Here is a 16651-nt window from a genome sequence, read left to right on the forward strand (position 1 = left end):
AGTCTAACACCTAAAGAAACTCCCATGTTCTTGCATGTTCTTTCAGACATGACAAAACTGAACCTCTGAAATAATCTGATTATTAGAAAAAGCCCATAGAATATTTCTCAGGAATAGAGGGTGCCACATAGTAATGGGCAAATCACTTTCAATAGAACAACAATTGATCCCCACTCCCCGAATCCTGTGTTCTAGCCAAATTGCAGCTGGATAATATATTCTGCTAATTCAAAATTACCTCGAGTTTCATTTAGAGACAGTATACTTGATTCACTGTTCTAAAAGCTTTGTGTAGTTCTGTTGGTGCACAACATGTGCCCTTCATCCCTAAGTGATGACTATATTATTTCCCTAATATATAGGGTCAAATTCTGCCCTAGTCTACAGGTGTGCCCTAACTGAACTCAGATGGTAAAGCAGTAGCATCCTTCAGTACAGAAAGTGCTATATAAACTTACATAAAAATATACAAAAAAAATCACTAGGTGCTATTACAAAACAAATAATGCATTTCCTCCCTTATCAAAAGCCTCACCCATATTTAGATTCTGCTGTAAATGATTATTGACTGCAGGGGGACACATTAAGATAAGGAACTCTACAAAGAGCTAACTCAGACTACATTTAACTGTTAGATTATAAATGATTTGCAGTGAAACTACAGTAGGAAGAATTAGAATTCCCCCCCTGAGTCATTCTGATAGGTTTTTGTTTGAAAAGAGTTAAGTGACCTCTTTTCTAAAAAAAATTCTCCCAAGGGTGCAAAGCTTAAGACAACCTTATCCGGTATCAATCTTGTCATTGGGCTGGAATGCTAGTTGGAGCCAGCCAATCATCTTTCAGGCTAAGGGTTTATAGAGAGGTTTCAGAGTAGAGAGAGGCACTTCCTCTGTAGAACAGTGAGAAACGACCACAGGGCTCAGATTGCTAAAGGACCTACAAGACTAAACGGGCTGCTGAGACAGCACAGAACACTGCAAGCCTTCTGCATTGTTAGTGGAGTGGTAAGTGCAATGCCTTTACAATCTAACTGTATTTTATAAACACACATGCAGCCTGCCATGCCTGTTGGAACTGAGTGGCTGCTTTTTTTAAACCCATAGGTACAAGTTCTATTTTTTAGCAGTTTGAAAGGTTCATTTCAATTTCTAGTTCCCACTCCAAACATCATATAGTGCAACTTTAAAATATCTATCACTGCAGCCTGAAAGATTTTATGATGTGGGGCTCTAAAGAACTGAGCTTGGAAAATTAATGTTGGAATATCAATGACCTATGTTTCATTTTAAACTTGTTAAGAATTCCAGTCAACTAGTTCAATACAAATATTGTTTGTAAACAGAACAATACATTTTCTGCAATCTAAAATGGATTTGAAAAACATGTATTTGTCTAGCTACCTGAGGAATGATTTATTTCTTGCAGTAATACTCAAGACATTTTTACTTTTAGATACATGCCCCTGTTTTGGAATTTGGGCTACGTCATGTCTGATTGCGGGGGGAGGAAAAACATTCCAGTTAGCTGTACTGATTTTCTTTAGAATGGGGAAAACAGCCATTTTATGGTCATCTTTTTTCCTTCCTCCATCATGTTTTGTAAGCCAATTTGTTTGTTTTTCTTAACTAGTTACTTATAGGCAGATTACTATTAACATGCTATGCTGCCTTTGCTGTACATGCACAACTCCTCTGGCTGTCAGTGGCAACTGCATGTGTATAACCAAGGCAGAATATGCCCCAGCGTCTCCTATTTGCCAACTTTTTATATTGTGAATAAATGGAGGAGGGTGGAGAAAAAGGCTAGATTTTGAAAAGAATCCCATACAGGCACCTACCTGAAGAAGCTGGGTTTTCTAGAGTGCTCAGCAGCTGTGACTGAGAACAAATTAGCTACTTAAATGGGAGCTGAGCTCTCTTGAGACTGCAGCTCCAGTTTTGGGTGCTGAGAACTTTGAAGATATGCCCATGAACTATTAAACACCCATTGAGAATAGGCAACCACAGCTGGACAGCAACGAACAACATTGTCACTGAATTCTGTACTGGTGGCTCTGCTCTGCAGTTGTGGTTAAAAAGGAGAGCTCTCCGCTTCCTGAGCCCTCTACTCTTTTATTTGAGTTTATACAGATGGGTAGTTTTAAATTTGCACCAATGCTTTGAGAAAGATGCAAAATAATGTTACTGAACTGACCATGGGCGGGTGATCTGAAGTGAAGGTTGCAAGCAAATCCTTAACTGAGAGCAGGACTTGTCTTTGTGTTTCATCCATGAATGTACAAGTCTTCACACACAAGAGTGGGTCTGTTTAGACTTGTCCAACTTCCAGTTCCAACTGCTAGGACAGAAGTCTCAAGAAACAAAAGCTTTCTAGCTCCAGGAACGGTGTTAAGGAGCATTAGCAAAACAAATCTACAGGGAATCTAACCTTTAAAACGAGATCAAGACCAGGTTCAGACAGCAAGCTCTTTTAGTTCATGGGAAAGAAAGGCAAATAGTCCATGCAACTTATTCTTTACTCCTTCTCCTAAGCGTACTGTGGTTCATGCTGAAGTTCAAGCTGCTGGATGAACAACTGCAACCTAGCACTCCAAGACACAACACCACTTTAAGTTCCTCTTTTATTTTCAGAAGCAGAAATACTGCAAGTAGAAGAGGAACCAACCAAGTCACGACTTACCCAACGCTATGAAGTTACTCATCATTATCTCAGTTATGCTGGGGGCACTCGTCACAAGCCTAGAATCTGTAAGTTTCGCAACAAGCACAGCCACCCATTCAGCACAGATGATGTTTATTTCCATTTTTGACCATATCATAAAAGCGTCCCCTTTCATCACTGAACTAGACCTGTTATTACCATCCTGCTTTCTGCCACATGTATGAACCAGGCGTTTTCTGTGACACAACTGTGGTTTGAACCTTCTTTCCTGTAGATGTCACCTACACTTCTACTGCCTATGGATATAGAGGAAAAACTAAGGTGGTTTCCTGGAGAGAACTTAGATGGGGATTAGACAGGATGGAGAGAGCAACTACCTCTGACATTTTTGCTCAACGTTTTTTTTCTTAATTCTAGTGCAGGACGTCAAGTACTAGAAATTAGCAGAGATTTAATGCAGAATATTAGGCTTTATTTGAATGCTCCCCTCCCCCTGCAACCCCTACTCTGACTTCAGATATTTTGGCTCCTATCAGTTTGTATCACATAAGGCAATGCTGTCTAAACACATGGATGCAGCAGAAGCTTTCTGTAGCCAAGCCCTGCTTTTGCACTGACCAGTCCCTATCACTCCAAGGGGCAATCAGTGTACTAGGAATCTAATCCTGCCTTCTCCAGCTTTAGAGCAGAGGTCCCTGCCTGCAGTATAGTTCCAATGTGCCAGGCAGAGTCAGGATCTGGAACATGGGACAAGAAGAACTACTGTATAGATCCATTGGCCATTACTACCATAGAGCAAGGATGCACCTGCAGCAGGGTTACCAAAAGCTAAGGGCTGCAGTGGTGGATGAGTCCTGTGCCTTTAATCCACTGTCTGGTGTAGATAGATGGGAAGGAGGTGGATTTCCCCAATGACCCTTTGCTCATTGTTTGGTCATATGAGCCTGGTTTCTGAGGCAACTTTGGCCTTCTTAGCAGAACTGCAAAAGAAATGTTGATTTGGTACATTGAAGCAGTTGGGTGTTTTCGTTCTACTTTACTGCAGTAGACTTTCACTGTATCCCCACTCATCCTCCCTGGACTGCACTGAATGTTAGCGTTAAATGCATGCGACTGACAGCAGAACTTGGGGCAAAGTCATTAGGGTTGCAGGCATGCTGGAAGGAACAGAGCTAGGGCCTGTCTGTGTACGCTCCAGAGACAGCCAAAAGTGAGCACATTAAAAAAAAAAAAAAAGGAACAATCTGTAAGAAACTTTCCTTAAAAAATAAACAAATTTGTATTTTCCCCCCTTAGGCTTTGACCAGGCAGCAGCAGCAGATGCTATCAAGGAAACATAAATCAGGACACCAGGGTAAATACTTGCCATTTCTCTTTCTGTCTCTCTAAAACCTGTGGCCAAAATACACTCAATGCAAAATAATCACACAACACATACTAGACAACAAAATTCCTTTGGAATAGTTACATACTAAATATGTGTCAACTGTCCGTCACTTTATGGATCTACTGGAAGATTTATAGCTTTGGTTATTGGTGTCTTTTGCTTGCAGATTGTAACTGTGTAAATGGAGGAACCTGCATTTCCTATCAACTCTTTTCCCGGATTACCCGTTGCTTATGTCCAAAAGAATACAGTGGACAGCACTGTGAAATAGGTATGGTACAGTGGTTCCTTGGTTCCTATCCCATTCTATATTCCACCTCCTTCCCTTCCCTTCCCTACTGCCCATTTTCTAAATTTCAGCTGTTTCTAATCTGCATTTCTATGCACCAATAGAAATGAAAGTACCTTTGATAGGAAACACAAATGGTTATTTCTTAATAACTTGTATTAATGCATAAGGGGAAGGAGCAATACCTAAATATTAGGAAAAAGACAACCAGGACTCCTGGGTTCTAGTCTCTACTGTCACTAGCTAATCTTGAGAAGGTCACAACCTCTCTAATTCAGTTTACTAGTTCATAAAATACAGTTGGTTGGTTTTATATTCTTCTCCAGAAGTACTACGAGACTTAGATTGTGAAATATGCCAAGATCCTTACATAAAAGGTGACAGATTTGATTCATGACATGATTGTTGTGTATTTTTGGGAGAACCAAAACACATGTACACTTAGCTAAGAGCTACATGTGTCGAACACAGCAACAAAGTGACATTCCAGTCCACATATTGACCTGTCTGTTGGCAAGTGTCAGTGACAGGAATCTCATCCTGCTTCTCATTAGAATAGAACCACTTGGCTTCTTTCCACTGTGGAATACTCTGAACAATCCAGAATATGCTGTCAACTTAGTGTTCATATTTCAGACACTAAAAGCCAATGCTATACGGAGAACGGTCAGGACTACAGAGGGACTGTGTCAAAGAATGAGAAAAATGAAGAATGCTTATCGTGGGACTCTCCTTCACTAATTAGGAGGGATTACCATGCTGGTGTGAGAGATGCCCTGCAGCTTGGACTGGGGAAACACAACTACTGCAGGTAGTTCCTAAAGCTCTCATGCTTGTTGGGTTGGCTATTCCCCAGAGCACTGGGAGTGACAGGATGCATTCCATAGAGTGCCAGGAGTTTCCAAGACTGCTTGCTAAAATTTGGACTTGATCCTTCAAGGTGTCTAGCCCCCTTATTTTTCCACTGAAATTAATGGTATTTGGGTGCTCTCTGTACTTTGCTGTCTTGAGCCCTTGAAGAGCCTTATAAAGAAGTACCAGTGCAGCAAATAATATGGATGAGCTGCAGGTTTTATGCATAAAATATTTGCTTTTGTCCTTCTGCAAATATACTCCTTTGACATGCTTTGCAACAGAAGACCCCTGGCAACCATCTTCAGGGGGAATTCAGATTTTATTGAGTCACTAGCACTTAGAAGCACTGTTTACAAAAAGCACGTGTCTTTCATTTTCCAGAAACCCGGATGGAAAAGCTAAGCCCTGGTGTTACATTAAAAGGGGATATTGGACTTTGGAAACAGACTGTGACATACAACTGTGTCCCACAGAGAGAGGTAAATTAGGATTTACTTGAAAATCACGTAGAGCTTTGAAGTTGACTGTAACCCCCAGACTTCTACAAAAGAACAGTCCAAGATATGTTGAGTGCGAGACAGAGGAGCAGAAGGGATCCTTTAGTTTTTAAGGCATCTTTTCACAGTATGCAGTAAATTTCAAACTGGAGGCCCCTGGTACAACTGGGGGCCAAATTCTTCTCCACTGCACTTCTCCAGCCTCGCTAGCTTCCACAGATTATCTGCGAGTAGGAGTCAACCCATAATATCCACCATTTCGAATTGTACGTGCTCTTAAGGGCTAGATGGTGTGACTGAATGAGAACATTGCAACACATTTTCTGGAAGATTTGTTGGACAGACTTAGTGGTCTTTAAGCTAATTTTGGTGCTCACTTATCATACAATGAGTGCACTCTATCTGAGCACGCCTCCAACAAGTTTTTCCTTTTCTTTCACAGAAGCCACGTGTGGCCAGAGGAGCTCCAGCAAGTACTTCAAGATCGTGGGCGGAAGCATTGCAGCTATTGAGTCTCAGCCTTGGATAGCCACTATCTTCCAATATTCAAGGAAAATAGGGCAGAACACATTTGTGTGTGGTGGCAGCCTCATTGACCCTTGCTGGGTGCTTACTGCTGCACACTGCTTCCCCCCGCGGTAAGCACTCATTACCTCTCCAGTGTCTACTACCGATTTATTTTTGCTTTGTTCTTTCGGGCAATGTTGCATGGCTGAAAACAACACACGTGTAATTCAGCTACAACAGAACTGTTCTTTTCTTTAAGCAGAGCAGGGAGAAGGTTAAACCATTAGACGCCTGTATCTTGTACCTGTTAGCAAAAGGTAGATATTTTGCTAAAAGCAGAGCTCAGAGTGAAGTTTAAAACAAATTCAGATAGCATTTTATCCCTCTCTTACAGCCAGGATTTTGTTCTGTTTTGTTCCAAACTCAGAACTTGTTCTCTGACTGGGATCCACTTACATCCTGCACAGAACACTTAGCGATCATGGAAAGCTGACTTTCCCCTGAATTCCAACAGCTTCAAGAGGTGTCATTGCCCAGAAAGCCCTGGACACCTATAGAACCAGCTGGAAACAAGAGAGCCAGCTAGAAATACATTCCAGCGGAGGTTTTTCTAAGTAGCTGAAGGGATTTGGACACCCAGTTTCCATTCATTTTAAACGAGGGAATCAGGAACCCAAATCCATTAGAAAAGTGATTAGGCTCAGACTCTCAAAGCTGCCTACCTTCACTTTTCTACATTAACAGTTGCTGTAGTTGACACAAGACTCTTGAAACGGAATGAGAAGGGAGAAGTTCACAGGAGTCTAAGATGTTGTTCACGTTATGAACCAAATTATTTTAAAACAAAAAACCCCATCCTTGCTCTTGGAAACCCGATAGGACTCATGAGTCCTTTATTTACTTTCTTCCCAGGAACACGGATCCATCAAGCTACACAGTTGTTCTTGGAAAGTCCAAGCTGGATGCTGTTGATGACAAAGAACAAACTTTTCAGGTGGAAAGAATCATCAATCATCATGAATATTCAGATGAAGGCGGTGACTTCAACAGTGATATTGGTAAGTGGTATCTGAAATACATCTTTATAATCCTGAGCACATATGAAGTACGCTGTTGTAATAAGCGCAGTGATGCAGAAAGCAGCAATGTCTAGTACAGGGTTCGGCAACCTTTCAGAAGTGGTGTGCCGAATCTTCATTTATTCACTCTAATTTAAGGTTTCACGTGTCAGCAATACATTTTACCATTTTTAGAAGGTCTCTTTCTGTAAAAGTCTATAATATATAACTAAACTATTGTTTGTAAAGTAAATAAGGCTTTTTTAAAATTAAATTAAAATGCAGAGCCCCCCAGACTGGTGGCCAGGAGCCAGGCAGTGTGAGTGCCACTGAAAACCAGCTTGTGTGCTGCCTTCAGCACCCGTGCCATAGGTTGCCTACCCCTGGTCTAATAGCTGGAGTAGGGGGATGCTAGAAGCCAGGCACTCCTGATAACTAGGCCTGGTTTTGGCTAGAATTCCCTCTTGGGCAAGTCAGTGTTTGTAAAGCACTTTGAAGATGTGAAGTGGAATGTAAATGATAAGTATCATTACATGGCACTTCCCAAGACTGTAGATAAAAACGGATTTCATATTGCCCTTTGCCCCCACAAAATACAGACTTTACATTTCTATTTCCATTGTATGCAGTACAGACTTGCAAGTTTTACACCTGCTACCCTCAACTCCATCATCCTTCCTCCAATTACCCATTAGAAAAGACAGACACCTTATTTTCACAGGTTTAGGCTCGTTTCGACCAATGTTTAAATCTGAAGGCAGCATCTAGTGGCTGTGTGCTGTAGCACAACATAGCACATCCTCTGCAGACTCTCAACTGGAGGGACAGTACATGCCATCCCCACTCACAAGTCAGGGAGCTGTGCTCTTACAAAATGCTGAAAGGAGCATCTGGGGCTTAACGTCTCCCTCAAGTCTTTTCATTCACTGTCACTTGGATGAAATTAAAGGGTGAAAAACTTGCCAATTTCAATTTGGCAAAGATCTGTGTGACTAAAATCTTTATAAGTAAGGACCTCAGAATCAGGCCCCAGATGTGTGGAAGAACGCATGTACATTACAACATTTGTTGGAAAGTTATCGTTCCAGCTGATTATTTTCCTACTTTACAATATTAACTGTAACCACTTTGATTTTTATGTAGCTCTCATGAAAATAAAGTCTGCTTCTGGACACTGTGCAGTAGAGTCTGAATATGTCAAAACTATCTGTTTACCGTCTGAAAACCTAGTGCTGATGGATAATTCCCAGTGTGAAGTGTCTGGCTATGGGAAAGAAGACAACTGTAAGTGAATATCATCTTAAATTTCTACTGATAGAATGAGGGCATATATGGCTAGTCAAACTTGGGAATCTTCTGTACTTCAGCTTTTCATCATAGCAATTCAAGTCTGCTCAGTATACAAAGCTAGGCACAGTGCTGGGGGGGGGGGGGGAATTGACCAAAGTTCATTTTTTAATACAAATTAGAAGCATAGGTGAGGGGATTTTTTTTGTCCTGAGAATGACAGGACAAGTCAATGTGATCTGAGCATGGTGTATTAAAACTAAGTCTCCAAAATAGATTTTAATTCATGTTTGGAACCACAGTTCTCCTGAGTAGTCTGACTTTTCGCAACAATCAGTGGCTTTCTTCTTCACATCCTCTCCTGTTGCAGTTATACATACACTGTGTGATCTCTCCCCTCTACTAGGATAGGTTTCCATCCCTCTCCTGAAATCTCTAGCACTAGTTCTTGGGCACTTTTTTATTCTTGGGAGAATCTTTCTTTAAAACTTCAGCAGGAATGAGGAACAAAACATAGGTACTAGAAGAGAAGTATAAAAATCTTAAAACCAGGAGACAGAAGGTGACTATATGAAGAACAATTGCTCGGGATTTTCAAAGGGCCTAAGAGAATGGAGTTCACCTCTCACTAACTCTCACCTAACTCCCTTGGACTCCTTTAAAAATTCCACCCTATAACAACTGCAGCTTGCTGCAGTGCAGAAGAAGCACATGTCTGGGGCAGCACAGCTTGTGCACGTTACAGGAGTTTTAAAAGAGAGCCATGCAGTGCTGCCAGTGTCCACTGAGACCCACCAGAATCAGATGAAACAATCACATTTACATGAGTCAATGAGTTGTGCAAATTGGCTGCTTTGATGTGCCTCATCATGCCAACAATTCAATAGTGTCTTCCTCCTTTTATGCCACACACTTTCTTTGGGGAACCTGAATCCCAGCACCATGTCTGACTCTCCATGTTAATTTCCCTTGATATGCCCCAGTTCTAGGAAGAACTTTTACTAAAATTACCTCACACCTCTATAAAACTACACAAATTAATACAAGAAACACAAAGCATGCCCCATCTTCCACTCCTGCTGCAGACAAGAGTTGAAAGTTAGATTGGTCTTCTGCATGAATAAAGACTTCAGGTTTGGCTTCACTAAGAAGTTTATCAAGCTTTGTGTCTGTCTGAGAATCAAATAAGATTTCTGTTTGAGAATCAGAAAATTCTAATGGAAACAATACACTTTGCACTTTATTCATCTACTAAAAGTAAAAATAAAAACATTTGTTGTTTTAACAAAGATGTAGTACTCTCAAAACTGATATTTTGTGTGGATAAGTTAGCTGCTGCTGCTGCTGCTGCATGAAGAGGGAATGTAACAGCATGAGGGTTTGGCTCCCCCCCCCCGCCCACCTGCAATCTAATCAATATCCTCTTGTTTGCAGGGGATATTTACTATTCCAAAATATTGAAGACAGCCAATGTGAACTTAATATCACAGTCATTGTGCCGGGATGAATATTATGACCAAACCAGGGTGAATGACAACATGGTCTGTTGCTGGGGATGTGCGTGGAAGTCTGATGCATGCAAGTAGGAATATACATTTTGTTTTAAAACCATTTGCTGACCGTTTCTCTAATAATCCACATGGGTACTAGTTGGAATCTTTGAGTCCATTGGCCTTGCAGAGAGTGACTGTGGGTCTTTTCTTGTTCAAAAAAAAAAAACTCAGTTATTCAGCGGTTCATTCTGCTGCAGCCAGGTGTGATACAGAAATATTCTGCTGGTGATGGAGGAGCAGCGATCTTTCTCCCCACCTTCCACCTCTTCCAGTTGTGAAGGAGCAGCAGTGTGTTTCATGGCCTAGGGCTGTTATGTTCTGCATCTACTGCATGGCCACTCTGTTGGAACAGCAGTAGGTGGATGTACACAGCAGTGGATCTGCCCTTGCTCTTCCCCGTTTACTCTAGTTTCATTTAACCAGCTGTGCCTGGATGTGAAAACCAATTATAGCAGAGCTGGTCTCCACAGCCTGGAGAGATGCAGATCCATTGCACAGGTTCCTCAAATCCGTTCGTTCCTCCACCCTCGCACCATGAACCAGGCTATGCACAGACTTGGGTGAGGAGGAGGGAACAGACTTGCCATTAGCACTAAAATTATCTTGTGGCAGATACCTGAATATTTATTTCTCTTGTCCAAGTGAGGATGGAGGGGAGTGGCTTCTGATACTTCAGACATACCTGCCATCCTGCTTAGCCTTCTATAACAAGAATGCTCCATGTACTATATCTTATGATACCAGACAGAGGACTTCATGATATAACTCAATCCCTTCTAGCCCATTAAGGGGGTGCCTGTTCCCTTACAATATTATGCTGACCATAAAGCCACTTGAGCTTCTATCCTAGCTTTCCAGTATACTAAAAAATCAGATGTGATCTTTTTTTTTGCATGTCAGGGAGATTCTGGTGGACCACTGGTCGCGGCCAATGGCAGGATGTCTCTGTATGGGTCGTCAGCTGGGGAGATGACTGTGGCTAAGTAAAGAAGCCCGGCGTCTCACTAAATACCTTTCTTGGATTGAGATGGGGTCATTGTTAGCCCTCCCAATAGTCGCGATATCACAGAAGTGAGATTCATTTCAATAACTGGAATGAGCCATATTGATGCAGTACATTGAAACCCAATGTTAGTTTGGAGTTGATTTGTGCATGTTTGTCTCTCGGGTCTTCAATTTAATGCCTATGTGGTTTGTTTTCAACATTCATAGCAGTGTATCTGACAGTCAGATAATCTGTATCGCCATTGGCCACTGGACCTGAATTCCATGGAAGACTCAAATATTTGATATTCAGTCAAGATACTGGAATATCACTGTCTCCCTACTTTATATCTGAATCACTATTAGCATTTATAAGTACCTACGCAAGTTTATCAACCACTCAGTTATGGTTATAATTGTAAGTTGGTTTTTAAAGTGTTTGTAAATTTGGCCTAAATGAATAGTTGGTTAATTTTAACATTCTGAGAATGTCAGGATCAAATTCATATGGCAGCAGACTCTCACAGTGAGTGCTGCCACTAGTGAACGAGAGTTTTTATCAATGCATTGCCAGGGGCTGACTGCAGTTCGGTAAGCAAAACCAAACCAGAACAGAAAGAAATGCCACACACGTCACGCATCTTGAACAAGGTGGTGAAGCAATTTATGATGAATACGCTCATCCTGTACTCTTAGACAGGCTGATGTTATGGATGTCACAAAGTTGTGCTTGTATGAGGAGCCCTACAAGGGTGCTTTGGTGTAATGAGGTTAATTATGGACTGTGCTGCAAGAAAGCAAGGCATTATATATCCAAGTTGACCTTTCTGACACCTCTCAGGAATTTTTGGTCCCTTCCATAGGGCCTGACCCTGCCATCTCTGCATTTCTGTCATGACTGATGGCAGGATTTAGGATTCACAATCACTCTTTTTTTTTTTTTTTTTTTTTTTTATATCTGTAACCAATGTTGGTCCTGGTATGTGGCAGGGATATATGCCAGAACTTGGTCCCCACTCTTAAGTCAACATTTGGAAGCTACCTCTTTTCCCAGACTCCAGTATGCCAGTACACTTTATTTTTTAACTAGCTCTTGTTTTATGGACACCAATTTGTACGAGGGCTGGACACTCCGCTGTTATTTAATGATTTTACTTTGTTTAATTTATTGTTTGTATTTTGGGGTAAAAACTTTAAAAAATTGCTATTGTATGTGGATGTTTTCCCCTCTTTTTCTCTATGCTACAGTTGCATGTCATGAGCTGAACACAAGAGCTGGCAGCTGTGACTCCCAGTTTCATTCATCTCTGACCTTGAGCAAGTCATGAACTTCTGACTTAATTGTCAGTACTTTTAGTGGATAACAACTCGTTGTTTAGACTTCACGTTTATAATGCACTTCAAGAATAAAGATGCTCAGTATTGGGATTAGGCTGGTTTCAGGCTGGGTCAATGCTCAGGCTTAGGCATGGAGTGGGAGAAGCGGTAGAGCTTAATGCATTAAGGATCTTGCCATTTGGATATCCTCAGCCCTGAAGCAAAAGAACCAGATGTTCGCTAGAAAACTAGGTGACAGTATGCAAGGAAGCTTCAGCACAGCATATATGAGGCAACAAAAAGCGTAACAAGGTCTTCCTTCTTGCCTCTGTAGATGAGGTTTACTGTAGCTCTTGGCTGTGGAAGGAAAGACAATGGACCTTAGGGAAACAGTGGGGGGAAAGATCCATCTAATAATAGAATTAGTTGCATTCAGACACTTAACTAGTCTTGCTTTCCTTTCAAGCTATATTAGTATCATATGTTTAGGCTTTTTCCTCTGGTGTGTACAGATGCCAAGGAGTTAGGAGATCTTGCTTTCACATCTCTTCTCTTCTCCTCCCCCTCCCCAACCCACCAAGGTACCACGAGTAGCTTTCTGCTAAGTCTGACAGAAAAATAAGGCCCCTTTGGCGCTGGCATCCAGTAACTATTCTGTCCTCAACCTTCCTTTTCTTTACAAGGGAACAGCCATCAATTGCTATGGCTGTTCCATGTCAGATACGTATAGGTACAAAAAGTCCTCAGTTCTTGGCTCAAGTGCAGTAAGGTTCTGGTATAACCCTTTTCTAAGAGGAAGCAGCAACATTTCAGGCGGCCATAGTGAACATGGGCGATCACTCCCCATCTCATTTCCAGGAAGATGCTGCAGTCCAGCTTCTCCAGCAGTTGCCTCTGTAGCCACTGGTTTTAGAAGAAGGCCAAATTCAAAGATGAACTTGAGTAATTCTGGAGAGATTCTCAGGTGGTGGGATTTGCATGGTAGAAAAGGGCAAATGAAAGTACATAATACACAAATTTAGATTCCCCTGCACCTCAGTAAGTGGAGCCAAGAGAATCTGCATACAAAGAAGTCTAACTTACACTTCCCCTCAATTTGCTCCATTTCTTAAAACTGGAGGAGGAGCAGGTGCAACACTAGGAACCCAGGTAGGAAAGGGCTCAGAACATTAAGATCCTTATGGCCCTTTTAACTTTCATCATGGACAAAATACCACCACCACCATGAAAAGGTGGTAAACCTACACTGGGAAGACTTGCCATAGGTTCTAGGGACTGGACAGATAGTGGGGATAGAGCACATAGCTCAAGGTCTTCTGCCTTTGCTGTTTAAGGGAAACCCACTCTGTTGGCATTGTTTTTGCAGCCTAAAGAGCAAGATTCTTTAGGTAGCAATAGCACATGGAGCCCTCCAGCAAACTGCTACTGATCCAGAGACTTCTGGGTGAAGCCTCCTTTATAAAACAATTACTATAAGCTAGCGTGTTTGCTCCAGACCCAGGGGGTAGCTGTGAATGCTGCCAGCGAGATACACATGCATTTGTGCGATATCTCTAATTGTGAAAGCAACACATAAGAATGTCACTACAGGTATGCCTACCCTGCCGTTAAACATCCATGGCTGGCCCGTGTCAGATAGCTTGGGCTGCGGGGCTGTAAAACTGCAGTGGAGATGTTCAGCATTGGGGAGAGAATCCCAGAGCTCAGGCTTGAGCCCAAGCCCAAACAGCTACACTGCAGACATGAGCTAGCCAAGGGTCTTTAATTGCAGTGCAGACATACCCTACAGCATCCTCCAGGCGTTCTGCATTGCACTCTGATTTCCTTCAGTGAAATTACCACCCCAGAACAAACACTGCTTGTCTTACTAAAGTGAATAGTTCCATTGTCTTTAAAGGAGGGACTCTCAGAGGCCAGCAAGATTTAGCCCGTTATTTATCAACCTGCTGCATGTCAGCTCTTTGGCATGCTAGACATAACTATACTGACAAACCCTTTCTAGCAGAGGCAACGCATAAGGATTATTGCACAACTACAAGGTGTATTTGTACTGCGGTATGTAAGGAGGACAAAAGTCTTAAGGCCGCAATGGCTTCAGAAACCTTTACACTCAATAACAATTTTGCTGAACAGAACTCCGATAGTGTGACATATAATATTGACAGCCAAATTATTCCAAATGTACTTGAGTGATTCTAATAACTGGAAGGTTTAGAAGAGGTCAGGGTGGACAGGTATAAAGTAGCTCTTCCAAAAGCAGGTCACTGGCAGAAATGCTTTTGACTTCCCCGAATACTGCAAATATTTCATTTTGCTGAATCAAAGCCTAGTTAAGACACAAGAAGCAGAAAAGAAAACAGTGCAAACAAATCAGCCAGGATAGACTGCAGTGCCTATCGCTTGAAACAGCAGCCCCTTTGATTTCTGTGTACTGCACCATTACATCTCCAAGAGCATGGCATCTGTGGGGAGACAGCAGCTGTTTTGTCCCCAGAACTGCTACAGTCCACAGGTGCAATTACAGGAGAAAAGTGGGGGAATGTGATGTGGAAAGGCAGGAGACCAATGGTGTAAATTGCTTTATTTTAAAATTGGGGTGTAGGTTAAGGAGGTGGCTGCACTGAGGAGCTCATTTCTCCATTTATCCCAGAAGTACAGGTCAGTGTGAGAATCTATGGGATTGTGCATGGCATACGTGGAGTTGGGCCACCCTCTCAGGGATGCATGCCCCCCTCTCTAGGGCTCTGTCCATTTTTAATTTGCCTACAGATTCTGTGCCCTCCACCTCCCCCAGTTTTCTAGGCCACTTTGTCTGCCTGCCCCCCCCTCCCCCCATCAGCATCTCCCCCACCCCTTTGCAGTCTGGCATCCCCTACCTCTCTATATGTGGCAGGAGATCTGGTGCAGGGCAGGAAGAGGAGGAAGCACAGCAGTGACTGTGACCACACCTCTGATTCCCCTGCACCTGTCTGTTAACTGCAGCCAGCCAGCACCAATAAGAGTTACTGTAGTATATGCACGGGAAGAGAAACAGAATAATTTGGTGCAGGGGAGAATTAAAACGGTGGGGACCCATCTCCCTCCAATCCTCCTGCCTTGACTTTAGCTGCATGGCAGCCAGTACAAATGGGACACACCCACTGCTCTCTAGTGCGGATTTCACGTTTGGTTGGCTGGTTTGCCTTAATATCACACACACACACACACACACTAAAGTAATATCTTAACTTCTGTTGATGAAAGAGAAGCCTTTGAGCTACACAGAGCTCTTCTCAGTGCCATATTTTGTCTCTCTCACCAACAGAAGTGGGTCCAATAAAAGAGATGACTTCACCCAGCTTATCTCCAATATCCTAGGACTAACACAGCTACAGAACTGTAAGCATTAATCATATAAATCATTTTAGCCCGAGAGGAGGTACATTTGCACACACCAAGCAGCAACTAGTTCTGGTTGTGGCTCTTCCTTTTGTTATTGTAGATAGAAAAATGCACAAATCAATAGCCTATTTTGTGCTTCACAGAGGGGACACTGACACAAGGAAGTCTGTGCAAAGTCTAGAGGGCAAAATCAAGAACTACAGTTGAATTTCACCAGCTCTCTACAATCTGCAGCCAGGTAATAAAGCTTTTTAGGGATAGCATTGACAAACATCTAAACAAACAAAGATATCCCTTCTCAATGCAACAGACCCACCAATCCTGTGAATCTCAGGACGCTCCAGCTACATGAATAATGTAGCTGAAGTCGAGGTATTTAGATCTACTCACCACAGTGTCTTCACTGCGGTGAGTTGATTGCTCACATTCCCCCGTCACGCCGCCTACGCCTCTCGCTCCAGTGGAGTACCGAAGTTGACAGGAGAGAGCTTGGGGCTCAATTATCACATCTAGACTAGACGCAATAAATCAAGCCCGCTGGATCGATCACTCCTGCCAATCCGGCAGGTAATATAGCCATACCCAGGCATGCTCCAGGTACAGCAGAGGAAGCAGGTGCCTGGGGCGGCACATGCTAAAGGGCGACATTCCGACCTTTATTTTTTTTTTTGCTTGCGACAGCAAAAATGGTAGAACTGGCCCTGGACAGACCACAGTCACACACCAACATAAAATCGACTTCTTCAGAGAGACTTCAGCATATAGGGAGTTGCAGAGGGAGGTGAATGCGTTACCCTTTTGCTGGAATGTGTTCTTCTGTCCTTCACAATACAATAAATTTGCAGCTTTTAAGCTATTTGTGGCCCTCCAGAGGG

At 42.4% G+C, this 16651-nt stretch overlaps 1 protein-coding gene across 1 annotated transcript; it reads left to right on the forward strand.

Annotated features, from left to right (window-relative positions):
- Positions 1-906: 906 nt before the first annotated feature.
- On the forward strand, positions 907-10127 carry PLAU (plasminogen activator, urokinase). The gene is made up of 10 exons (XM_032796442.1): positions 907-1004; positions 2631-2747; positions 3958-4015; positions 4215-4319; positions 4974-5148; positions 5574-5671; positions 6132-6327; positions 7109-7254; positions 8398-8538; positions 9976-10127. Exons 2-10 carry the CDS (start codon positions 2688-2690, stop codon positions 10125-10127), a joined length of 1131 nt encoding a protein of 376 aa, XP_032652333.1. The 5' UTR covers positions 907-1004; positions 2631-2687.
- Positions 10128-16651: the final 6524 nt, after the last annotated feature.

The sequence above is a fragment of the Chelonoidis abingdonii genome, chromosome 15 (assembly GCF_003597395.2).
Source record: "Chelonoidis abingdonii isolate Lonesome George chromosome 15, CheloAbing_2.0, whole genome shotgun sequence".
Lineage (NCBI taxonomy): Eukaryota > Metazoa > Chordata > Testudines > Testudinidae > Chelonoidis > Chelonoidis abingdonii.